This window comes from Oxyura jamaicensis, chromosome 15 (genome assembly GCF_011077185.1).
Source record: "Oxyura jamaicensis isolate SHBP4307 breed ruddy duck chromosome 15, BPBGC_Ojam_1.0, whole genome shotgun sequence".
Lineage (NCBI taxonomy): Eukaryota > Metazoa > Chordata > Aves > Anseriformes > Anatidae > Oxyura > Oxyura jamaicensis.
In genome coordinates, this window is record NC_048907.1 from 7,767,446 (window position 1) to 7,791,253 (window position 23,808).

The window sequence follows — 23,808 nt, forward strand, 5'->3', positions numbered from 1 at the left end:
GCGGAGCCCCGCCGGTCCCGATGCGGCTGTGCCGGTGGCTCCCCGCCGCCCGGGCCGCGTTCCGCTCCTCGCCGCCGGCCTGCGGGGGGCGGCCGCGGGGCCTCCCGCCTCCCCCGGCGGGGCAGCGCCGGGGCCGGGTAGGCGGCGGCGGCTTTGCGGCCGGCCTGGGGCGTAAAAGGGGGTTGTCGCTCTGCCCTTGCGCCCGTCGGCTTGCCGGAGGAGGTGGGCAGGCGCAGGCTGCTCTCTCGCGGAGCACGGTGAGCGCGGAGGTCCTGCAGCGCCTGGAGCACCTGGCGCTGGTGGATTTCCGCGACAGGGAGGGCGTGGAGAGGCTGCAGAAAGCCATCCGGTTCGCCGATCAGCTCCGCGAGGTAAACACTGATGGCGTGGAGCCGATGGATTCGGTGCTAGAGGACAGGTAATGAGGCACGGAGCCTGCTTCCGACTGGTAACCTGTCCACCCTTTATTTGTTTGTACGACTTGCTTTCTGGGAGTCACCCTACGTGTGCATTTCGCCCCTCTTAAATGTTTTATTGTGCTTTTGTGTGGAAGAAAGTTGGCATTGGCACCCATGATCCAAATGTGTAAGCATAGCAATGATGGACCCCCATTCCTGACTGTATCTTACTTATCATGAATAATCCTGCACGCACTGCTCCCCAGACATCACGCAGTGGCATTCTTTGTTGCTTCAGATCATCCTAACACTTGCCTTCCTGCTTACTCAAGACCAAAAACCAGCTTTAGAGATACCCGCATCATACTCATAGAACAACTTAAAGATAAGCTAGTAACCTTTGTTCTTCAGGTGTCTGTACCTCAGAGAAGATGATGTTACAGAAGGCAACTGCACAAAAGAGCTGCTGAATAATGCCAGGGAGAAAGTAGAGGAATATTTTGTAGCCCCACCAGGTACTGTCTTGTTTATAAATACCTCTTAATCTTGCTTTAATTAACTTGAGGAATGTAACCTGCTATGGCTGACTTTACTGTTGGAAATACTAGCAAGTAATAGTGAATACTAAAATAAGTAACTGTAGTCACTTGTTTAAAACACGTCAACACCACCACCAAACCAGAAACAGACTGCAGTCTAGTGGTTCAAAAGCAGAAGAGAGGCCAATCTTCCTTTAAAGCTAGTGCACATGTTGAGTTGTTATTTACAGGAAGTTAGACAACTTTCTTACATTCTGTACTCGCTTGGGAAATTTAAGCTGCCTGTATGTACTCAAAATAAACTGGAGAAGCACTTTTATGATAAGTTGTGCTGCCTGGAAGGTGACTTACAGCTGGTCTCACACAACTCTTTGTTTTCTATCAGGTAACATCCCTTTACCAAAGCTAGAAGAACAAGAGACTTTTCTACAGGGCTCTTAGTGAAAGAACTCAAATGTCACTTCTGATTTTATTGGGAGACTTAAGGTTTGTGCCGTCACAACTGAAATACCTTCACACTTAGTTTGATCAAAAGAAGAGCAACTGCACTGCAACTGCACCTTTTACAACATCCTGCTGTAAATTGTCTTGCTTCTGAAATACTCACTGCGAAGCTGGAAGGCAGCATGAGAGATGGATGACCTTAGTGCTTGCATTTAGCAAAGCATATCTGATGCTATTCTTTAAGATACTGAATGATGTAAAGGCTTCAGAGAGAACATTAAAAACTGATGATTAAAAAAAAATAAAAAATAATAATTTTTCATTGAACTGGTTTGTCAGTAAAACAAAAGAGGTTGGAATATTGTATCTGACTATGTATCACCTTTAGCTTAACTCTGGCTCTGATAGAGTCAGAAGTAACAAAGCCTGGTATGGCAGGGGAGTCCGTAACATTGCTGAGCATCTCTGTCAAGTACAGACAGAACTCAGATTTTCATTACAGAAGGACTTTGAGAAGATGATTGACTCAGATGTTTGGCTTGCACTGAATATTTCCTTTTTGTATCTCTGTATGCCATGTCTGTATGGATTACCTTCTAGTTCCCACCTTGTATTTTTATTCTCACAAATTAAATACCTAGGTTTGTACAAAATTTGAGAAAGATTTTTAATTTTGGAGCATACGCTATGTCTGTGTATGGAAAGTACTTTGTAAGATGGTGCTGAAGAGTAATGGATTTAACTATAGGGCTTAGCCTATTACCCTCAAGTAACAGTCATGTGCCAGTACCTGAAGTTCTGTAAGGAAGTCTCTGGAGCAGACATCTTGTTCCCAGACAGGATGTTTGTCATAGGAAGGTCAGCCATGGGAAGGGGATTGTTATGAAGAAGCTGCACAGCTCCAAGGTCAACACGATCCCCCCACACCCTGCCTCAGTGGCTCAGGGGGCAGGAGACCATCACAGGAAGAAGTGCTGTGCTGGGCAAATGGGGAGGACCGCTATAGCAAACAAAATACATTACCGCTGTCTTATCCTGGCAGAGAGAGCTTCCTTGCTGAACGTCCACCTGTCAGAGGCAAGATAAGACAAAGCTCATTGAGGGAAACTAGAGACCCACTGAAAGAGGAATACTGCATCAAACTAGAACCAAATAGTCCAGACCATTCACTACCAGGCATAAAAAGCACTGTAAAAGCCTGGAAAACAATCTTTTCTTCCTGGGTGGTGCTCCTTTTAAATACAGATCTCAGAATCCAGATTTATTTACTCCATTTGTAATGCCATGCACTAGAAGAGATCATGACATGCTGAGCCACAAAGTGCTAGAAAAGACCCTTGTAATTACTGTAATAAGATACTGCTAATCACCAGTTTGAGTCTGCTCTTAGGGCTCCTGAGAGCATACCAGAAGGAAAGAAGGGTCTTCCATGGCTATGCTGGCACACACTTCCCCAGGGGCTGAACTCACCTCATGAGAGTGCACGTTCTGAATCCGTTTGCAGAGAAAAGCCATTATTCCCATTCAGTCTCCCTGTACTTCTGTGTAATAAACACCACCAGCTCCATGCATGTGCTCCTTCAGGTCCTGCCATCTTCCTGACAGACGAAGTCCTGAGCATGACCATTATCATAACCATTTCTCCTATGAACTGCATATTCTACATCCCTGCAAACAACAGGTAAGATAAATTAGTGATTCACGACACACGTGCATTGTTTCTCAACATCTCAAAAGGCCACTGAGCATATGAGGAGTATCATCATTTGAAAAACACTGAGAAAAATGCTTGAGAGTTTGAATAGTGGTGGTATTGGGTTCAGCCATTAGTGGCTTGTGCATAATGCTGCGTACACAAACTGCTTTGGCAAGCTCCTCTCAGGCCATTGTGTGTCTGTCATGTATTTCATGGAAACCCTAGGCTGAGTGAAAAGGACCACAGCTGCTTTTGCTGATAAAAGAAATCACTGCCATTGAGTAGGTTCTGTTTTCATTTGCTGCCCTGAAAGGTTGCATGCTTAGTAAGATTTGAACTGTCTGGAGCTTATTTTTTTATTATTATTATTTTTATTTTTTTCATATTTGTCTGGCAGGAAGTGAGAGCAAACACTTGTTCCACTCTTATCGTGCCTTTTTGCAGTTACTTCATTATTTGTTTGAGCTTCACATAAAACAATTGTTTTGATACTTGAATTCTTTAAAGGGTGTTGAATTAAAGCTTCTATTTAATCCCACTAATCCAGTTCACTGAAAAGCTGTAACGCTGTGCTTAAGTGTCAGGCTTTTCAAGATTCAGACCCTGCAAATCATAAACCTTCACAAATATACAAGCTCAGCCTAAAAGTAGTTGATGATGCATACATAAATCATGAGGAAAGACTTCAATGGATACCTCACAACAAGCATGTTAGCAAATAACTCCCAGTTTGAGAAATATCCACACGTTCTATCCATTTTTGGCCTCCTCCTTTGACTATCAGAGAGAATGGGGACAACATGATTTACAAAGGAAAAGGGAGAGGAATTTGAGAGTGAACTGCATGGCCGCAGGAGCTACCAGCCCAGGGTATCATCAAGTAACTATTTAAAAACAACAATCAAACCAACAATTTGGACAAAGATGATCCCACGTTCCCCATGCAGCAGAGGCTAGCCTTAAAACTGCCAGTTCATTGCTGCTCCCCTACCCACACACTCCAGTGAGAGGACAGACTGCCTGATGCTTGTTCCCTGCAGCCTGAACTGCGTTAGAAGTTGCAAACACACATTTCCTTAATGAAGGGGTTTGTTACAACGTCACCACTAATAAGGGAATTACAGCCCTGACTCAGACAGCCACAACCACCAAATGAGGAACCCTTGCAAAGGCCAGACGAGCTACCTACGGGGCAGCATATGTTAGTTCCTTGGCGTCATATGGTTAGTACCTTGGCCTGTGTACTGTGGAGGGTGCTGTGCCCCACGGGATGGCGTGAACCCCCTCTGGGCACAGGTGACACCCTGAGGCAGGGGCGAGATGCCCCTCGTGGCGCTGGTTCGAAGCACGAGCAGCTCTGGGGCTGGCTCATGTCCTTACAGTGTTCTGCCACGTTGCAATTTATAAACCCAGGCAAGCAAGTAGCTAAAGTTAAGGACCTGAATCACAAAACCGTGACCTGTAAATTCTGCCTAACAGCATAACATGCATTTGTAAAATAACTCGTGTTTTCTCAGTGGTTAGTAGAGCAAAAAGAAAAATAGTCCGTTCAGTTAAAAAAAAAAAAAAAAGGGGGGGGGGTCGGGGCAGATACTGAGCTGCTGTAAATGTCTCTAGTTCCCCTGGAGACTATGGAGATAGCTCAACTTATAATCTGCTAGGGTTTTTTCCATTACTATACAGATCTGTAACATATAATAATGTATTAGATGCCCTAGCATATAGATGCCAGGTTTAGAAATAAAAATTCAAGGTGGAGGTTTCTTTAGCTATATGGAAATACAAGAACTGAAGTTAGTTTATTAATAATAATGATTATTTTATGTTTTGGTAGTAACTGGGAGCCCCAAGAAAAAAATCTATATTAGCTGTAGTGATACTGTATTCAACACAGCAAAAAAAAAGAGAAGCTTCAATTGAAAAGTACTTGCAATCTAAGGTCCATCTGCAACATGGTATACACTGTCCATTACCCAATTTTCTTTGGCACCTCTTCTACTCCAACTATCATGTCCTGTATATATTTGTTCTGCCTTCCCCTGCAGCTCTGTCCTCAGGGAAATTACACTTTTACATTCTTGATCAACAAGTAAAGCTCTAATGTTTCTCTTTAAAGCCATGTATCTCAGGCTTTTATGTTTCTCTTTAAAGCCATGTATCTCACCCACACTGACATTTCTTGCAGTCGTCATCACATCTGTTCCTTCAGCTAACCATTCCTTAATAAATGCACAGAAATGTGCCTGCAGCTACCAAACAACCACCTCCTCAGAGATTCATGGGTGTTTCTAAAGTTCATTGTAAGCACTGGGAAGATTGTTAAGTGGTTCGTTTCTGTCAGCACAAAACTGTCTAGTACTTAAAGAACCATTGCTAGTGCTGCAGAGACTACAGACAGGTCTGAAAATTGTTTATGGTGGCCCCAAGTCTATCCCAAAGCTTCTTCAAGTTGTTAGAACACAAGGTTTCTTACACCCTTTCACCTGCTGCATTAAATCAGATAAGTTCCCTTAATTTCATAACTTTCAAAGTTGTTCCTAACAAACTCTGGTGATGGTGATATAGAAAACAAAGCTGTGAATTATCTCTCTTCTAATTGTAATGCTAAAACCTGGTTGCTAAAGCCGTAAGTTATTTCTGAGATACTATAGAATGGCAAAAGTACTACATTATCCAGTTTTAATATTTTTGGGGAGAGGATATTCTTCTGAGGTTGCCTCAGAGCTTGAAAATGCGGAAGGTTTCTTGCAGTAAAACTATTTTTGCTGAGTGACACTGAGCAGGTAACTATACTGCATTAACATTAAACATATTCTCATTTTCAGTGAGGTGGATGACTTTCCTGGAGTTTATTTCTACAAGGAAATGGCAGTATCACCAACCAACCTTTTAAAACCTCTTTTAAGTCTTGCTGTGCCGTTTGCTATAGACAAAGCTCAGAGTCCTGTTATTAACAGATCACCAGCTGTGGAACACTCAACAGCAATTTTGTAGCTGCTGATGAGAGTATAAGCAGAAAGTGCCCCAGGGAGAGTGAAACTAACAAAACAGAGCACTGTGGATCTCGCCAAACATCTTGCTTCATTAGGAAGGAAAAAAAAAAAAAAAAAGGCAAGAGTTGCAGAAATTCTGATGTTTGCAAAAGGTGCCTCAAATGACACTTAAGTCTGATGGATTCAGGTCATTAAAGGCACAAAGTTCAGAGCTCACTTGATCACAGTAAATAGGGGTAAAGATTTTTATCAGAGATCACTAAGTCTGAAAGACAGCGACAAATTGAAAAGAGATATATCGATGGGAAAACTGATCAAGTGTGACTTATAAGCTATGGAACGCGTTCCTGTGATGTGGGCAGGCTTTCCTCAGTAAGAGGCATCTCGGGGCAGGGATGCCGGCTCACGGGGAGGCAGCAGGCCTGCTGCAGACTGTGAGGGGAAGCTCTGTGAAGTTCTGTGTTGCTGCGACCTGGGCTGGGGCGAGAAACAAAATGGCCTTGGGGAGCTATGCATCAGCTACAGAAAGGCTTTTTACAGAAACTGGGACGTATTTAAACTTTTTACAGAAACCGGGAGATATTTAGACGTGCCGGAGGCTGAGCTCGTTTTACAGATCAGGTATTTTTTGCCTCGGATCGGCAGTTCTGCCGCGCACGGCCAGGACCCCCCTGCCACCCCTCAGGGCCGACCCGGGCCCGCTCGCCCCCCGTCGCCATGGCAACGGACGCAGGCACGGAGCATGCCGGGCCGAAAGAAAACGCCAGAGCAAAACCCCGCTGGGGCCGCGCGGGGCGGCCAATGAGCGCTCGGGGGAGCGGTGGCGACGCCCAATGACCGGCGAGGGGGGTGTGGAAGGGGCGGGGCCGGGGCGGGCCCAGGCGCTGCCGGCAGCCCGCGGCGAGCACCCGCAGAGCTCCGCGCGGGCCGGGCCGCCGCAGCTCGTGGGGTCGCTCGGCAGGCGGCTGCTCCCGCAACGCAGTGCTGGGCTTGGCTCCCCGCAGGCAGCCATGAGCGACCGAAAGGCGGTGATCAAGAACGCGGACATGTCGGAGGAGATGCAGCAGGACTCGGTGGAGTGCGCCACGCAGGCGCTGGAGAAGTACAACATCGAGAAGGACATCGCCGCGCACATCAAGAAGGTGAGCTCCGCTTCTGGGCTCCGCGGGCACGAGGAGCCGGGCAGGGTGAATGCAGCTGGGCAAGGGGCTCTGCAGAAACGAGTCCAGAGACGCTCGATCGGCAGCTGCAGGCTGGTGGCCTTACGCTCCTTTTCCTCCTACCTGTGGAGTGTTGAGGTCCCGCTGCTCTTCTCGTGCAAAACTTTCTGCTCAAGCGTTTTCCTCCTTTATCTCCTTGCCCAAGCGAACACAAGCGGCAGCTGACCTGTCCCTGGGACTGATGTGCCTGGACAGAACACTGGCTCCATTGAGCCTATTGAGCAGCGCTGGCTTGCTGACCTCGTCACTTTTTTTTTCCCCATCCCACCACATTTCAGACAAACTGTTCGCACTAATGCAGAACAGATGGTTCGTCACTTACTGCTTGTCAGCTCTTCTCTGGCTCCTACTTGGAGCCAGATTGAGCTGTAAGTTCAAGCTGCAAGATCGAGATGAGCAGAATGCAAACGTGCATGGTCTCACAAAAAAGTCTCTTCATCTCGGGGCTGTGGGACACTACAATACCTAGGCACTGGCTGTAAGCTTCTGTTTGTACTAGCCTTGTAGGTATGGGTTTATCTGAAACTCAGAGCGGTCTCCCAGGTACGATGGGTAGAAGGAATATTCTCATGACATGATATTAAGGATGCAGCAGAGAATTTTCCATTAAGAGTCCTTTCAGCATCCTTTTTAAGGCTAACTAGTGAAGATAAATTAATGGCTTAATTTCTATAGACTTAGAACAAAGTTCTTTAAAGTTACCCTTTGAAATTGTGGTATGAGTTTTGCAGAAAAGTTATTTTCCCTGAACATACACATTTTAAACTTATTTCTGCTGTGTTAGGAAGCTTTTTTTTTTTTTTTTTGGTAAGCAGCAGAAAGTACTAAGACAACAGATGATCCCTGCACTTAAGAGCATATGCTGCTCCTTAATTGCTTTCTTCAGAGAGGGATACTTGCTAACAAGTTACGTATCAGTGCCAAAATAACTGTTAGTACAAGCAGTGCTAAATTCCGGGTTTTCTCTTCTGCAGGAATTCGACAAGAAATACAATCCCACTTGGCACTGCATCGTGGGAAGGAACTTTGGCAGCTACGTGACTCATGAGACCAAGCACTTCATCTACTTCTACCTCGGCCAAGTTGCTATTCTTCTTTTCAAGTCTGGTTAGCACCATGGACTTCTCCTGACACTTGTCTGGTTACAGGACTGCACACTAAACCCAAACAGCCTGCTACCTTCAGCCTTCCTGAGGAAAGACCTCAGTCTTCAGGTCTTTTGTTGTATTGTTAATGGTCAGGGATTTTACTGTAGTAGCTGTTATTTTCATTGTGGCTCTGAAAATGTCTTCCTTGTATTTATTTTCTCTCAAAACACAGCTTCTTTGCTAATAAAACTACTGGAACGGTTTGTCCTTTAAGAGTCTTATCTACCCTTCTGCTGTCTTAGTGTTTGCCTTATCTCTTTATTCCCCTGTGAAGGAACATCCCCACCCCCATTTTTCTCCTAAATCCACAGCATCTGAATCCTGAGCTAATCTATGAATCCATCGTCAGTCAGTAAGGAAGAGTAACAGGATTTTTCCTGAGAAAAGGAAAAGAAGACTGCTCTTTGAGTCTCGCTAAGCATTTCAGTATGTATAACCTCCAGCGCAAATTCTGGAGTTCAGCTGTGTTGTGGTGGAAAGAAGTTGGTTTTCTGATTTTGGGAAAATTGGTGGGCAAAAGCAACAGGACTTTTATTTCCCGCTCTTCAGAACAGAGGGGTTTTAATCCTTTTATTAAACAGCTGTTGCTTTAGAATATTATGTTCTCTAGCTTTGTTTTGAGTAGTTTATTTTTTTTTACTCTTCCTATTTTTTAATGTATCCTGCAACAGAAGGATCAAGTCTTCAGTAGTTTAAAGATCAGAAGCAAACGCGTGATATTCTTATGGAGGTGTTCTACATCCAGCATTGACAGAAGAAACGTATGTTCGCCTGATTTGATATGTAGACAAACATCTACATCACATTCCAGAATAGTTATGAAGTTATTATCCCTCAAAGGAGTTTCCTTTCTTGTAGAAATATTAAAATACTGTCTTAAATGAAAAGTAATTGATGCATAGCTGTTTTATTTTGTAAGCCTTCCATTTGTTTGAAGGAAGTAAAAGGATCATGGAAAAGCCCCTTAAAGTCCACATGACTGAAAGACAATGACAGCTTAATACAGGTTTAATAAATCCAAGATACTCCTCACTGCTGTGACAGCCCCCTTGAGGCTGAGTAAAAGAAAGGAGGTATCTCATCTGGAGACTAGTTAGTCCATTCCTGTATCCACATCAGGTGTAACTGAAGTTTCTCCATTAATTAGTAATGCTCAGTCTTGGCCATGTCATTTGTGGTGCACTTGAAGAAATGCAAGTGTACAAAAGCAGCCACAGAAATCACTTCATCCTCAGGTCTCAAGGGCAAAAAGGTTGCTGACATTCTTCTGGGCCTGTCTGCTGAGCAAGTATCTGCTGCACAAGCTCTTAAAGCTTTCCTCTTCTATCTTCATAGAGTTAAAATTCCAAGCTTTCAGATTACTCAGGAAAATTATACTTCCTGTGTTTTGCTACATAGTAGGCTCACAGTTTGAAACCTGAGTGAATGGCAACTATGCCTGAGGATAAATTCTGATAATCCACTTTAAAAAAACCAGCATCTTCTATCATTTCCTTCAGCTCCTCCTGAAAAATAATAGTTCCGTAATTACAGCCACCTGACAGTCTATAAGCCAGCTGCCTCCACGATTCTGGTGGGACTGTGTCTTGTGTATCAGCGCATCCAGAGAAATACTGCCTTACCTGAGGGGGGAAGCGTCGGATGCTCTCCACAAGATACTGGTAAGACTTCCAGTCACCAGCGATAACTTCACCCAGTACAGGGATAACCTGGAAACTGTAGAGATCGTAGAGCCTGCAGAGACAGAAAGCAAGTACAGATTAATACAAACAGGTTTAAAACCAAGGCTCTTCAATGTAAGTTGATCTCTTTACCACTCTGCTATGTCCAAATTTGATTTTAAAGTGCACAATGAGAAGGTCCTCAAGTGTCTGTCTCTTACCCCAGCCGAGTGCAAGTAAGAGTCTTGTGACGTGGCGCAAGGCGTCACCATGTTCCTACCTGGAAAGAAGAGGGTTGCTGACACGACTAAATTCAAGGCAGAGAAATCTCCCTCCTGGTTTCAGCACGCGGTAGGCCTCCTGAAGTGCCTGAGACAAAGCAGATGTGATGAGTTTGTTTCTGTAGAACAGCACCTGTCTACTGTCATGCTGGATGACAACTCAGTGATGAGCTGAGGGGTGTAAAGAGAATCCTGACTGGCAAGCTCCAATATTTACTTGTAGAGAAGCATCCCAAGACCATCAAAACCAAAACAAAACCGAAACCCACAACACTCCTGGTCTTACGTAAATAAATTTATAACACGCTTTATGTTAAAACAATGATATTAGGGATGCATTATTTTCCTTCTCTTTTTCCCTACTCTCAGTTGATGAATGTTTGCCAGCACAGTTCTTGTAATTACAGACCAAACGCAGAAAGGAAAAGGTGACTCAGCTAGAAGAAACTGAAACTGAAAAGAGGGCAGGATATAAATATATTTTTAATCAAAAGACAAGACGTTATTCAACTGTGAGGCACATCAAATGATCAAAGAAGAAATTATTCTGGGTTTTGGAGGAGCAGTTTGTGAGAACAGGGAGGAAGGAAAGGGAAGAAAAGAAACTTAGAGCTCCTTAGAAAATTCCATCCTAGAACCAAAACAAACCAGCCAAGAACAACTAGAAACATTCTGTTGACAACTATGTTTTTCCGTACAAGAACTGAGTTGTATGCAACAGCCTCTGCAGGTTTTACATCTGCTTGGCTTCAAGCGTCACGTTCCTAAGGGATCAAATATAAACAGTACACATGCATGACAAGAGCTCTGAAAAAGAATTAGACGCTTGAATGTGTTTTGTATCAAGTCTCCAGGGAGCCATGCTACCAGACGTCTGTATCCAGTTTCCTTGAAGAGGTAAAAGGCAAGCAGAAGGGTAAAGCAGAAGTGCTTCAGAAGGGTGCAGATGAAGCACCGTGAAAGACCATCTGCATTAAAGAAGTTCAAAGACATACAGTTCAAGCTGGTTTGGACCCAAATGCTACACCTCCTGTGGAAGGAGCATTGCCAAGGATATAACGCACTCCTCCAAAACACAGAGTAACCAACTAGACACAGGTGATCTACCCTATCTTCACCCACAAGACAGCTAGTCATTCCCGAAGGACAGATACTGTTTAGACCACAGAGAACTCTCCCTAATTAAAATCATACTCATTCTTCATGGGGAACTGTACTACCAGCCAGCGTAGACACTAAATGGCGCTGAACAGATTAATTTGACAGCAGTGGTGGCAGCAGCCAGCTGCTCCCCACTGTCTCTGGAAGCTCTGCAGGTAAATGGAATGAGGCAGGAAGCATCGACCTGCTGCAGGTGGGATATAGGGCAGGTGCTTCGGGAAGACTTGGGACACGCAGACTGCACTGTACGTGTGTAGGTCCTGTAATATCATAGGTTAAAAGATAGGGAATGCAGCATTCAGCCCTTTTTGCCTTAGGAAGAGATTGTGTGGCTTGCCAAGCTGGAAAGATTGGGTGCAACCAGTATAAATCTTACTTTTATGGCAAAGGTGGAGCATTTAATCGCATTCTTCATTCAAACATGCTGCACAATATGTGCCACTTATTTTAAATGTCTTGGGAGTAGACAAAGAGGTTTCTTTATCCAAAGGGATTCCTCCTTGGCTTCCTCTGCTAGAAGAAAAAGCATCAGATGGATTGTAACGACCCTGTGCCAGCACACACTATAGCAACTTACCAAATCAATACGAGTTACATTTCGTATTCCAAAGGCAATTGTGTAAACATCAAATTTATCGTCATCAAAGGGCAACTCTTCAGCATTCCCAAGCACCCAGGACAAGCCTGTAATAAAAGCCAAGGACACAGTATTGAGCAGGCCTTATATAAATGCTGGTCCAAAAAAGACTAGAACTCTATTCCAGAAAGAAATATTTATTGATAAATAGATATTTAAAAGCAGTGCTTCATTTTTGATGGAGGAAAAAACACCTTGGTCTATACTCACGAATCTTTCAGTGTCCTGTATTGTAACAGATCTGCCAAAACATGTCTCTGCGCATGTGCACAGTGCCTTGGTCTGCCACCAAGATTTCACCCAAATCTTTCATTTTCATTGAAAGCCACACAAACCAGCTGCTGGCTGTTGCAAAGCTGGAAGAGGAGACTCTCTACTCAAACAGTGATTATGGACAGTGACTAATATCTTGCCATGCAAAAATAGCTAAAACACTGAAGAAATTTAGGTAGAAAGTTTCCATTGACTGAAGAACTTGCAAAGCCACACTCCTCCATCAGCACTATCAGTATGTGATCCTGTTGCAGCTGTGCTGTTTCCCAAACACCAACGGATCAAGGCCACATCTATCTGTGGAGTGTGAGGCTTGTCCAGGTTATTTGTACCAAAGTAAAACCGCTGAATTTAGAATAAATAGTTCTTAAGGTCACTTTTTGGTGACTCTGATGCAGAAGAAAATATCCTAACAGAAAAAAAAAACAGGAGTTTTCTGCAATGGCAAGCAACAGTTCAAACAACGTTATGCTAGGAAAAGGCATGGAGAACAAAACACAACCGAAAACCTCAGCTCTTACCAGGAGGCATTCAAATTTCATTTTTACGAAGCAGATATAGTTGTAGGAAGCGTAGTGTAAGAAGATGCACACAACATTATTAAAGCAGTAATTATTAGCCTTATTTAAACCTAGGCAGTTTAAATAGACCTCTAAGAAGTGAGTACCAAGAAGAGGTTCTGAGCAACAGGAAAACTACCCCTCAGAATACACTGTAGTAAAATCACAGGCCAGAAGTTTGTAAGGGGAGAGATGAAAGGGCTGTCAGTGTTAAGCAAAGAACCGGGGCACACGCAGCGCACCCTACCACTCCCGCTGGCCAAAATGCACGATCAGCAGTTGTGCAGCATGCGTGCTTCTTTTCAGCATGCACAGCCCCTGTTGCTGGCAAACACATACATAGAAACGTATGCACTGGGGAAAAAGAAAACCAAGCCCCTTGCAATTTTAAGGAAAACAAATCTCAGACCTCAGACGATCAGCATGTAAACAAACTCTGAAATGACTTTGCTAAAACAGGGAGGAATCACATGAAGGACAGACGGCAGGACATACTCAATGGGAATGTGCTGAACGAGGGAAAGACAGAGGTGAGAAGTCAGAATTGTGGCGCAGAAGGGAATAAGGCAACCCAGGCAACAGGATGGCAATTGAGCTTTAACAACTACGTTGTACAGAGAAAGAAAATTAGAAACTAAATATATGTATTTTGAGAACTTGATATGTCACAAAAACACCTAAAAATTGAAGCCATCTGAACAAAATGCTTTATTTTAATAGCTGGGAGGCAGTATCAAGCTTTATTTCAGATCCTAAGCTACAGCCCTACAACACTTATACTTACAGTGCTGGTGCAGTTCAGGTATTCCCCAACTACAATGCATAGAGAGCTCTGGACAGGCTCGCAAGCTGCTCAGGTAAGCGTGATGCATGCAGCCTGCCAGAGCTGGAAGAACCAATGCTTTTACAATTAGCTTACGATGCCAAAAGAAGAGGGGGAGGCAGGCAGGCAATGGCCTGGAGTAACCCACCAGCTGAGAACGAGAGCAGCTGAGAGAACCTGTGTCAGCAGCTTTTCTGTCAGCCCCTTTCGCTGCTGAGCCTTATGTCCTTCAGCCTACGTAATTTCCAGGAAAGAACTTAATTTGTATCTGCCTGGAAGACCTTTCTTGCAAGACCCTGTCTGCTCCACGCACACACACCTTGCACCAAGAGGTGAATGCTAGATGGGTCACTGGCCGCAGCTGCAAGCGGAGTTGTTGTGGAGGTGTGGGAGCAGAGCGCAGTGAAAGGACACGCAGGACATCTCACAGCACATACGCAGAGGCTGCCCAGGGCATTCCTAATGGTGGGTACCCAAGAAAACAAGTTTGAGAATGTCCTGTATATTTTAGCAAGGTAAAATATTTGGTAAATAGCTGTAAGTGACAAGAGGATAAACTATCATCATACAAATGCTGAACCACAAAAGCAGGACTTCTTTTTCTATATCTTACATCTTAAAATCAGGCTCTTAGTCAGAATTGGTGTGGTCCAAAATAAATTCTAGATGATAGTAAGTTAATCCATTGACCTGCAAACTAACTTTTAATATAATTCAGTTTCTCTGAATATTATTAGCACATTCTCTAACTGTGGAAACTTTTGTAGGTTTACAATATACTACCACTCTTGCATTTTTATTTGCTGCCTTAATTCTCTGAACTTTAGTGCAATTATCCTAGGGCTGAGCTCTGCTGTGTTATCTGCCTTAATAAAATCCGATTAGTTTGCACAAATATAAAGAGCAGGCTTAGCTTATTTGGCCAGTTTTGATCCAGTTGCTGGATATCAGACCTCATAAACACTTCCGTATCTGCATTTCTAAAAGCTCAAGAGGATCGCTGCATATCTGAATTTCGTACTACGTGCGTCTCACTGGAAAAGTAATTTTACCTTGACAAATATGAAAGCACAGCTTTGGTATATACCAGGGCTATACAGTTCATACTGGAATTATGAAGTGGTGATTACCTCGTGGCTATTACGCATCAAATTCTTGCTGTCAAGCACATTACTGAAATGGTACAATGCACGACTTACCTTCAGAGTAGCCAAGATGCTGTGCTCTTTGCTTCCCAACTTTTAACATTTCTTTGTTAATGTCACAGACCACAACTTGGGAATCCCCTAGTGGCTTAACTTTTTCTTCCTCATAACTCTTAGAAATTTCCTGCCACGACAAATTCTGATGGCGCTTAAGCTTCTGCTGGAGTTGGCGTTCTCGTACAGAGCGAACATAATTAATAAATCGAAAGGCAATGTCACCTGCATTTGTTTTAAAAGAAAAAGATACATGTTTTAGAATGTTTCCTGAACATGGAAGTACTAAAACTCCAGGAAATTGGAACATAAAGTTCTGAACATCAGACTTACATATTGTACAGTAGGTATGTAAGTAAAGGAGACATATTAAAAGCAAGCAGTTCAAAACTTTCTGCAAAATGAAATAGTTTTTAATAGCATGTTATGGCATTACTGTAGTAATTTCAGAGCCTTGGAGTAATATATTTTAAAACACAAGTTAGCTCTCAAACTCTCTTCACTGTAAAGCTACTATAGTATGTATTGTAGTAAATCAGATAGATGTTTTACTAGTTTTAAAAACAGGGAAACTAAGGGAAAAAAAAAAAGGTTAGGCAACTCAAGTCTGTGCAATCTCAAATAGTTCAAAGATAGCATGGTGTGGTCATGTGGAACTCACCCAGATTATTTACCTGTTCCTCCAGCAACATCAACAAGAAGCGTTCCTGGGGAAGGATTCATTTTATGCACGAGGATATCCTTCCACACCCGATGAATCCCCAGAGTCATTGAATCATTCATTACATCATATTTCTCGGCCACGTTTTCAAAGACCTGGTAAACTGTAAAGAAAGAACATGAGGAGATGCAGTTTAATTAAAAATGCTCCTGTGGAAATAAACTTTTTGTTTGTTTTTGTTTTGTTTTTTCCTGGTGGATGCCTGCCACCATGCGGAACTGAGAAAGATCACCTGAAAACTCCCTACATCAGAAAACTGACAGAATCTCATTGACCTTGCTGACTGACAAAGGTGTCTTTGGAGAAACACGGCCTCTTCCCGTAACCCTTCCGGAGCTCTGAGGAGAAGGATCGAGCTGGGATAACGCAAATAGTGTCCACCCAGCCCCACCACCCCTCCGGCAGCCCCTTCACCCCCACAACCGATGAGCGCCGGGAGCCCCGTCTGGCTCCCCCCGGGCCCCGTCACAGCGAGCTCCCGGTCCCCTCACTTTTCTCCCTCCTCTCCTCCTCCGACACGTTCTGGAAGCCGAAATGTGTCTGGGGCCCGGCGGCGAGGCCGCGGGCGAGACCGAGGAGCGCCCGCAGAGCCCCGGGGCGCTGGGTGAGGAGCGGCCGGGCCGGGCCCAGCCCCGCCGCCGCCATTTTGAAGGGCGCGACCCAGCACGGCCCGGCCCGGCCCGGCCCCACCGGTCCCGGTCCCTCCGGCGTCCCGCGGCCCTGCCGAGCTCTGGGGGTTTTTAATTTCACCGGTGGACCTCCCCCGGGGCCGCGGCACGCCGGGTGTTTGTCGGTCCCCGGTGCTGAGGGGAGGCGGGAGGGGTCTCGGTTCCCTGTGGGGAATTTTAACACGATTTGGGGAATCCTCTGGTGAGCTTTGTTGTGCAGCGAACGCCCTGCTTACACATCGCTTGAGTCACCCGGGAGCCTTTGAACCTTTGTAGATATGGAGTTACTGAATAGATACGGAGTTACTGAGCCATGCGTCACGCCGGGAGGTGAGGTCACGGCGCAGAGGAGCGGGCCCGGAGCTGCGCTCCCCCGGCTCGGGCTGGGCTCCAGCCGCCGCCCTCCGCCCTCACACCCTCGCGTCCTGCGGGCGGAATTGGGCCCAACACCCCCGTTTTCACCCCGTGTTCTTCACAGCACGATACCCCGTACAGCACCACACGTTATCCTTTAGGTGCCCCAGTGAGGGGGAGACACGAGCGGTGCCTACCGGAGGAGTTACCGGGAGAGCCTCGCACTCTGCCTTCACGGACCGGCCGCACGGAAGCGCCGGTTGGGGCGGCTCAGCCATGACGGGGGAGAAAGGGGAGGCCGAGGGGAGACTGCGCGGCACCTGAGCGCCCCCAGCCCCGGCGTGCCCGTGAGCGGGGCCCCACGGACACGCCATGCCCGGGCTGGCCCCACGGGAGGCCCCGGCCCAGCCGCACCCGGCGTCCGCACGGCGCCGCTCATCGCTATGGCAACGGCCGCAAAGCACGCTGGGCTGAAAGAAAGCGCAGAGAGAAAACGCTGCAAGACTGCACGTTCCTGGCCAATGAGCGCGCGGAGCGGCGGCGGCGATAACCAATAGCCGGCGGCCGGCGCGGAGAGGGCGGGGCTGGCGGCTGAGGGAGGCGGGTGCGGCGCGCGCGGGTCGGTTAAACCGGCGCGGCGGCGGCACGAGCGGAGCCTCTGAGGCGCGCGTCCGCTCCCCACGTCCCCTCTCGCCCGCTGCGCGCCGCTCTACCGGGGCTGCCTCTGCTCCGCGACCGTGAACGGTGAGGAGAGGGCGTGGGGAGCCGAGCACTGAGGGGCTGGGGCTCGACCGGTACCGGGAAGACCGAGGGGAGGCGGTCGGGGCACGCCCCCCCTCTCCCGTAGTCCCTGGGGGGATGCGGGGAGCGGCTGGGGGGGCTGCGCCCCCTCCCGGTGGCTCCCGGCCTGAGGCGGGGTTGGAGGGGCCGGGAAGGGCCCGGCTGTGCTCCCCTTCCTCGCGGCTGAGGCGCCCCGAAGCAGGGGCTGAGCTGAGGCGGCTGAGAGCGGGGCTGTGCCTTGCTCCTGAGCCGCCCTGCGGGGCTGCTGCACCGCAAGCGGCGTGGCACGGCGGGGAGCTGCGCTGGGCGCTGCCGGAACCCCTGGGGAGCGGTGGTGGTACGCCTGCTCGGCAGGTGACTGCGCCTGTAACTTTGAATTTTGGTCTTCGCCTCAATTCAGGCAGCCATGAGTGACCGAAAGGCAGTGATCAAGAATGCGGACATGTCGGAGGAGATGCAGCAAGATGCTGTGGAGTGTGCCACTCAGGCCCTGGAGAAGTACAACATCGAGAAGGACATCGCTGCGCACATCAAGAAGGTGAGGGTCTGGTTGCGGGGAGTGCTCGTGTGCATGAAAAGTTGGGCAGGCGAACGTTGCTAGGCAAGTAGCTCTAGAGAAACAAGTTCCAGAGATACTAGATAATCAAGTTGGGCTTTCCCTGTAGGCTGGTGTCCTTATGTTCCTTTCCCCACCCTTTGCATGGATTTTTGTGGTCCTTCTGCTCTTCCCTTGCAAAACTTTCCACTTAAGCATTTTCTTCCATTGTCTCCCCATTCAGGTTAACAAAAAAGTGGCAGCTGACTGGTCCCTGTGACTGATCTGCCAGGACAAAACACTGGCCCTATTGAGCTCTCCTACAGATTTTCTCTGAGAGAAAGCCTGTTTTACGTAGTTCTTGGTTTCAGTTGCATTGAACTTAATCTTCAGGATCTGTTCAGTTCTGTACCTGTGAAACAAAAATTGCAGGGAAACGTTCTTTTTGGCAAGTTTACTGTACTCAAGTCTTTCTTTATGTAGTGACTAAAGCAAAAAATATGTATATCAGCCATCAAGGTTTTTTTTTTTCTGTTTGCAAAGTCTGTTAATCCTACACCAAAAGTAGAAGGTGGGGAAGATCTAGTTCTGATTATATTTCCTTCATTAATTCAGATTAATGGAGGAGTCTCAGGGGAAGCTAAACTGATTTGAGTAGCAGAGCTATCATTAAAAGTAATTCAGCTAAGCAGAATGGTTATTTCCACTGGAGAAAACTTGTTTTGCTGTTCCCATACGAGAAGGCATTTCTTTCCCAGATGAAGGAAATATCTAAGCAGAGAAGAGGGAGTTTAGCCTACTGTGTGCCAGGTTCTCTCTGTGGCAGCTACTGGAAGCTTCTGGAGAAGTTTGCCTGATGTGTGTGAACATGTAATGTAGATCCGTTCACAGCACTGGTGTTACAGAGCTTGTAGCAGAGCTTTTCTCTAACTGTCCCTCAGTCCCTCTAGCACCCACGTTGCAGAGGAACAATGAAGTCTAGATAATGGCTTAATCCCCCCAGATATAAAACTGGTGGCGAAGCTTTTACTCGGGGGTTACAGTTCCAGATTATGGTATCTATTATGGGGGGAGAAATACTACTTTCCGTGAACGAAGGAAATATTTTGAGCTTATTCCTGATTTGACAGAAAGCATTGCGGGGGGTTTCGTTTTGTCTGACTAAGCAGCAGGTGAATAAGTTGTAAATAAGATAATCCTAGTATTTAAGAGCATCTGCTCTTCCTCTAATTGCCTTGCTCAAAGTGAATACCTGTTCTTAATTCCGAGTGATCTATTTTGCAGGAATTCGACAAGAAATACAATCCCACTTGGCACTGCATCGTGGGAAGGAACTTTGGCAGCTACGTGACTCATGAGACCAAGCACTTCATCTACTTCTACCTCGGCCAAGTTGCTATTCTTCTTTTCAAGTCTGGTTAGCACCGTGGACTCCTCCTGACACTTGTCTGGTTACAGGACTGCGCTGGCTCCTACGACTGGTTACTTCAGCCTTCCCGAGGAAGCAGACCTTGGTCTTCAAGGGCAATGGCAGGGATTGTGCTATGGCAGAAGGTGTTACATTGTGGACATAAAAAGGAAAAATACCAAAAAAAAAGTCTTCCTTGTATTTATTTTTTTCTAAAAGGCTTCATCTTTGCTAGTAGAGCTGTTGGAGGAGTTTGGCCTTTAAGAGCTCTCAGCCATCTGCAGTGTTGCCTCATTTCTGCTCGTGCTGTGTGAGTACTGACGGTGTTTTGTTCTCCCTGTTCCAAACATCTCCTATTTTTATTTTCTTGTGTTGCTGGATATACTAAAAACCACGGCTATGCTGTCACAGAGCCTGAGCTGTTTCTTTTTCTGCTGATGCCTCTTGGAGATCTGATTTGGAAAATAAACGCCCAGCCCCACCCCAGCTGCCCGCTCCTTATTTCCGAGATCCGCACCGCCGGGAGGGCTGGGGGCTATGGGGGGGGGGGAGGGGACTACAACTCCCAGCGTGCCCCGCGCCCGGCTCCATCCGGGTCCCGGCCGCTGCTGCGCCGCCATGACGGGGCGCTGCCGTTGGCGGTGACCGGGGGGCGGCGCCGCTAAACGGGCGGGGCTGGGTCGCGGGGGCGGGCCGCGGCCTGCTGCGGGGCCCTGAGGGGTCGGGGGGTGCGGGGCCCGGCGCGGGGTACCCGGCTGGGTGGCCAACCGCTCCCCGAGGTGTTAGTCCCCGAGGTGTTAGGCGCGGGTCCATGGGGAAGCAGAAGGCGGTGGCCAAGGACACAGACGTGTCCGAGGAGGTGCAGCGGCAGGCCCTGGAGTGCACTGTCCTGGCCATGGAGAAGTACAGCCTGGAGAGGGAGATTGTCGCCCTTATAAAGAGCGCAAACGTCTGCTCCTGCTGGCCTGCCGTGGAGTGCTCTGTGGGCAGCAGAAGCCTGGTGGGTGGGTGTTGTCACACCCTCTGGAAAAGCCAGTTTCCTGGACGCAAGATACACGGGGCTGTGGGCTCATTCCTCTCAGTTCCCCCAGCCTTACACACCCCCTTCCTGGTTCTGCCCGTTCTCTTTTGCAATGTCTTCATTTTAAATTGTTGGTTCACCAGCTCATTGTCCAGGGGAGACAGGAGAGAGCTTGCTGACCTGTCCCACGGCTGGTTGGTAGAAACCGGTTGGTTGTAAGTTTAAATCTGCTGGAGCTTTCTCCACCTTTTTCACCTAGCACTTGACTTAAAGTGCTAGGAAGAAAAAAGAAATCTAAGGGTAGCCTGGATCTGAATGGAAGAGCTGTTGGAAAGCTCTTTCAACTAAATAGTACAAACACGTCTATTGGGGACGTCTTCCTTTCTGCTGTCCAAATAGAGCTACCAGCAGGTTTATTTTTTCCACTTGCAACAAATACGTGCTATGTTAGTGCAGATCAGGGGCTTGGTTTGCAGTTTGTCGGATTTTCCGGGTGTCTCTTAGGTGGGACCTGAGGAGAACATTTGTTTAACCCAGGTTGCAATACCTGATCAGAAACGCTTGTGTACTCCCACAGAAAGTTTCCTCATTTGAGAGCTATTGGATATGACAGCACATGATAGCCGATGGGAAAGTTCTGCCTTTAATAGACCTGTATACATATTTATATATTTTAAGTGTGGCAGGCTCCTGAGTGTGATGGGACGATGGGAGAACACAGCTGCGTGACCTGAAACTTACCAGGTGTAGTGTGAGGTCCTGGTTTGACATTTCTGGGGGAGATCCCTGAGGTTACGCCTGCTCAGCCAAGAAGTGCTGAGTTTTCTTTTTTCTTTTGTCCAAGCAGCAAGCGAGCTGTGAGAGGTCAGTAACAATCCTTGCACTTTACAGCTCCTGCTGCTTTTTACTTGCCTTTCCAAAAGTGCTATTTGTGAGGTGGAGACATCGTGACAGAAAATCTAGTTGGCATTTGGGTGAGACCCGCGCCAGTACTAAACTCCTAGCGGTCTTTCCTGCAGGAGTTCGAGAAGAAGCACAGCCCCACGTGGCACTGTGTCGTAGGAAGGACGTTCGGCAGCTCCGTGTCCCACGAGACCCAGCACCTCATCTTCTCCCTCGTGCGTGGCCTCAGCGTGCTGCTGTTCAAAGCTGGCTGAGCCGTGGGCTGCTCGCAGAGCCGCGTGTGCTGCGGGGCGGCACGCCAACAGCGACACGTACGTCGATGGACCTGGCCGCGCTGAGGACGGAGACCTTGGCACGGTACCATCGGGGACCTTCCTGCTGGGCTTGCTGCGTTTAGGGGAGAAATAGCCCCAAAGTCCTTTGTATTTACTTTCTTTCCAGGGTAAGCTTCGTAGCCAGTAAAAACGTGACGTGTTTTAGGGGCTTTGGGGCTATTTTAAGAGCTTTAGGGCTATTTAAGAGCTTTAGGGCTATTTTATCTTCTTTCCTAGCGAAGTTTGGCCCCCTCAGGCCCGTGACCGCCCCAGCCCCTGCTGCCGGGGGCCGCCCGGGGGCGCTGCGGCCTGGCCCGGCCCCGTCACCATGGCAACGCGCGCGGGGCATGCCGGGCTGAACGCACGGCCCGCCCCTTACATGCTGCCCGCCGTGGCCAATGAGCGCGCGGAGCGCCGGTGGCGGTGACCAATAGCTGGCGGGCGCTGAGGAGAGGGGGCGGGGCCAGGGCTATAAGGAGGAGGGAGCGGCGCGAGCGGGACCGTTAAACGGGCGGCGGCGGGGGTGAGTTGCGGGACGGGGCAGGGGGCTGCGGCCGTCCCTGAGAGGGGGTCGTCCCTGAGAGGGGGTCGTCCCTGAGAGGGGGTCGTCCCTGAGAGGGGGTCGTCCCTGAGAGGGGGTCGTCCCTGAGAGGGGGTCGTCCCTGAGAGGGGGTCGTCCCTGAGAGGGGTCCCGGCCTGGTGTCAGGCACAGGGGCCATGTGTGAGCAGAAGGCCGTGATCGAGGACACGGACATGACGGAGGAGATGCAGCAGCAGGCCGTGCAGTGCGCCCTGCGGTCCCTGGAGGAGCACGGCTTGGAGTTTGATGTGGCGGCTCGCATCAAGAGGGTAAATGTCCGCTCCCGGGGTCCTGCTGAGTGCTCTGCGAGGGGGAGTGCCGGTGGGTAAGTAGTCCTGGGCATCGAGTCCCGGGGATGTGAGGTAATCAAGAGTCAGGCTCTGTGTGGGTTCATGTCCTTTCTGTACCCCTTGTATGCACTTCTCAGGGTTCTCCCTTCCTTTAAGTCCTTCCCTCCGCTCCCCAGCGGCAGCCCCCAAGCAGCAACACTAAGTCCCCAGCGGTCTCTCCTGCAGGAGTTTGACAGGAAATACAATCCCACGTGGCACTGTGTTGTGGGCAGGGATTTTTCCAGCTGTGTCACTCACGAGACCAATCACTTCATCTTCGTCTACCTGGGTCACCTTGCTGTGCTTCTCTTCAAGTGTGGTTAGAGCCGCGGACTGCTCCTCGCGCTGTCCCCTCGTGACTCGGCTGTGTGCTAACTCAGAGCCTGGTGCCTGCAGCCTTACCGAGGAAGCAGATCTTGGGCTTCACGGGTGACTGCAGGGATTTTGCTGGGGTGATTGGTGTTCTTATTGTACCTGAGGGGAGGATAGCAAAAATAACCATTCCTTGTATTAACTTTCTTTCCACAGACAGCTTCTTTGCCAATAAAAAATGTTCTGCCTTTGAAAGTTTGGCTGTTTACTCGCTTTCTCTGCTACTTATTTCCCTGTGAGCATGAATGACTTGCTAACAAAGCTTTTCTCAAATCCAAAACACTTAAGTGCTGTGTAGCCACACTCATAACCTCTTCAATGTTTCTAAGAACAATAAATCCCGGTTAGGGACAAGCAGGAGTTAAAAGCCCTCCTATGTGGCTCCTACATGAGCGTTGTGTGGTTCTGTTTCATGGCCCACTTTTCTTTTTGGTAAGAAACCTGAGAACTGCTGTCCCAGGGAACCTCAAGCTCTTGCCCCCAAAATAAGGGGAGAGGGATCAGCGGTGTGGATGGTATGTGGATGTCATTAAAATGCATTTAGAATCTCTGATGCCTTTTTAAGGATTAAACTTCCTTTTTTTTTTTTTTTGTGCCCTGGAGGAGAAGTCAGGAAGTGTTATCCGTAGGCTTCCTGTAACTTTCACGAGTGTTACAGTTCAGTGGAGGAGCGTGATCCTTCACGTCCTCTCAGACAGCGGTGCTCACGCAGTACCTCCCCGTACCGCCCCATCGCGCCTACCGAAGCGCTGGCAGCGTTTCGTTTCGTTCCTCCTGCACCCAGCTCTTT

General features: G+C 47.9%; 6 protein-coding genes across 8 annotated transcripts; 5 read left to right on the forward strand and 1 right to left on the reverse strand.

Moving 5' to 3' along the window:
• The first annotated feature begins 20 nt into the window (after positions 1 to 20).
• Positions 21 to 2,034, forward strand: GATC (glutamyl-tRNA amidotransferase subunit C). Its single transcript, XM_035340900.1, has 3 exons — positions 21 to 418; positions 810 to 913; positions 1,323 to 2,034. Exons 1-3 carry the CDS (start codon positions 21 to 23, stop codon positions 1,376 to 1,378), a joined length of 558 nt encoding a protein of 185 aa, XP_035196791.1. The 3' UTR covers positions 1,379 to 2,034.
• Positions 2,035 to 6,946: 4,912 nt separating this feature from the next.
• LOC118174743 (dynein light chain 1, cytoplasmic) lies at positions 6,947 to 8,651 on the forward strand. Of its 2 annotated transcripts, none has more exons than XM_035340338.1 (2): positions 6,947 to 7,277; positions 7,450 to 8,249. In XM_035340338.1, exons 1-2 carry the CDS (start codon positions 7,081 to 7,083, stop codon positions 7,757 to 7,759), a joined length of 507 nt encoding a protein of 168 aa, XP_035196229.1. In that variant the 5' UTR covers positions 6,947 to 7,080; the 3' UTR covers positions 7,760 to 8,249. The 2 variants fall into 2 exon arrangements, with proteins under 2 accessions (XP_035196229.1, XP_035196230.1); XM_035340339.1 differs by lacking the exon at positions 7,450 to 8,249 and adding an exon at positions 8,265 to 8,651 and having other exon boundaries at positions 6,983 to 7,212.
• Positions 8,652 to 9,093: 442 nt separating this feature from the next.
• On the reverse strand, positions 9,094 to 16,535 carry COQ5 (coenzyme Q5, methyltransferase). The gene is made up of 7 exons (XM_035340335.1): positions 16,246 to 16,535; positions 15,708 to 15,857; positions 15,034 to 15,258; positions 12,119 to 12,225; positions 10,380 to 10,468; positions 10,061 to 10,172; positions 9,094 to 9,943 (listed from the first exon to the last, which is right to left on the reverse strand). Exons 1-7 carry the CDS (start codon positions 16,397 to 16,399, stop codon positions 9,842 to 9,844), a joined length of 939 nt encoding a protein of 312 aa, XP_035196226.1. The 5' UTR covers positions 16,400 to 16,535; the 3' UTR covers positions 9,094 to 9,841.
• Positions 16,536 to 16,636: 101 nt separating this feature from the next.
• Positions 16,637 to 19,985, forward strand: LOC118174746 (dynein light chain 1, cytoplasmic-like). Of its 2 annotated transcripts, none has more exons than XM_035340344.1 (3): positions 16,637 to 16,752; positions 17,957 to 18,094; positions 19,376 to 19,985. In XM_035340344.1, exons 2-3 carry the CDS (start codon positions 17,963 to 17,965, stop codon positions 19,511 to 19,513), a joined length of 270 nt encoding a protein of 89 aa, XP_035196235.1. In that variant the 5' UTR covers positions 16,637 to 16,752; positions 17,957 to 17,962; the 3' UTR covers positions 19,514 to 19,985. The 2 variants fall into 2 exon arrangements, with proteins under 2 accessions (XP_035196235.1, XP_035196234.1); XM_035340343.1 differs by lacking the exon at positions 16,637 to 16,752 and adding an exon at positions 17,369 to 17,520.
• A 325-nt stretch (positions 19,986 to 20,310) lies between these two features.
• LOC118174748 (dynein 8 kDa light chain, flagellar outer arm-like) lies at positions 20,311 to 21,695 on the forward strand. The gene is made up of 2 exons (XM_035340346.1): positions 20,311 to 20,442; positions 21,540 to 21,695. The coding sequence occupies exons 1-2, from the start codon at positions 20,311 to 20,313 to the stop codon at positions 21,675 to 21,677; spliced, it is 270 nt and encodes an 89-aa protein (XP_035196237.1). The 3' UTR covers positions 21,678 to 21,695.
• Positions 21,696 to 22,409: 714 nt separating this feature from the next.
• Positions 22,410 to 23,206, forward strand: LOC118174747 (dynein light chain 1, cytoplasmic-like). Its single transcript, XM_035340345.1, has 2 exons — positions 22,410 to 22,586; positions 22,833 to 23,206. Exons 1-2 carry the CDS (start codon positions 22,455 to 22,457, stop codon positions 22,968 to 22,970), a joined length of 270 nt encoding a protein of 89 aa, XP_035196236.1. The 5' UTR covers positions 22,410 to 22,454; the 3' UTR covers positions 22,971 to 23,206.
• Positions 23,207 to 23,808: the final 602 nt, after the last annotated feature.

Coding starts and splice junctions, on each gene's coding strand:
- GATC (XM_035340900.1), top strand. CDS start 21: ATGCGGCTGTGCCGGTGGCTCCCCGCCGCCCGGGCCGCGTTCCGCTCC. Junction 419..809: donor GATTCGGTGCTAGAGGACAG/GTAATGAGGCAC, acceptor TTTGTTCTTCAG/GTGTCTGTACCTCAGAGAAG. Junction 914..1,322: donor ATATTTTGTAGCCCCACCAG/GTACTGTCTTGT, acceptor GTTTTCTATCAG/GTAACATCCCTTTACCAAAG.
- LOC118174743 (XM_035340338.1), top strand. CDS start 7,081: ATGAGCGACCGAAAGGCGGTGATCAAGAACGCGGACATGTCGGAGGAG. Junction 7,278..7,449: donor GTGAATGCAGCTGGGCAAGG/GGCTCTGCAGAA, acceptor AACACAAGCGGC/AGCTGACCTGTCCCTGGGAC.
- COQ5 (XM_035340335.1), bottom strand. CDS start 16,399: ATGGCGGCGGCGGGGCTGGGCCCGGCCCGGCCGCTCCTCACCCAGCGC. Junction 10,469..12,118: donor ATGTAACTCGTATTGATTTG/GTAAGTTGCTAT, acceptor GCTTTGTCTCAG/GCACTTCAGGAGGCCTACCG. Junction 10,173..10,379: donor AGCAACCCTCTTCTTTCCAG/GTAGGAACATGG, acceptor CTGTCTCTGCAG/GCTCTACGATCTCTACAGTT.
- LOC118174746 (XM_035340344.1), top strand. CDS start 17,963: ATGAGTGACCGAAAGGCAGTGATCAAGAATGCGGACATGTCGGAGGAG. Junction 18,095..19,375: donor TCGCTGCGCACATCAAGAAG/GTGAGGGTCTGG, acceptor TCTATTTTGCAG/GAATTCGACAAGAAATACAA.
- LOC118174748 (XM_035340346.1), top strand. CDS start 20,311: ATGGGGAAGCAGAAGGCGGTGGCCAAGGACACAGACGTGTCCGAGGAG. Junction 20,443..21,539: donor TTGTCGCCCTTATAAAGAGC/GCAAACGTCTGC, acceptor TCTTTCCTGCAG/GAGTTCGAGAAGAAGCACAG.
- LOC118174747 (XM_035340345.1), top strand. CDS start 22,455: ATGTGTGAGCAGAAGGCCGTGATCGAGGACACGGACATGACGGAGGAG. Junction 22,587..22,832: donor TGGCGGCTCGCATCAAGAGG/GTAAATGTCCGC, acceptor TCTCTCCTGCAG/GAGTTTGACAGGAAATACAA.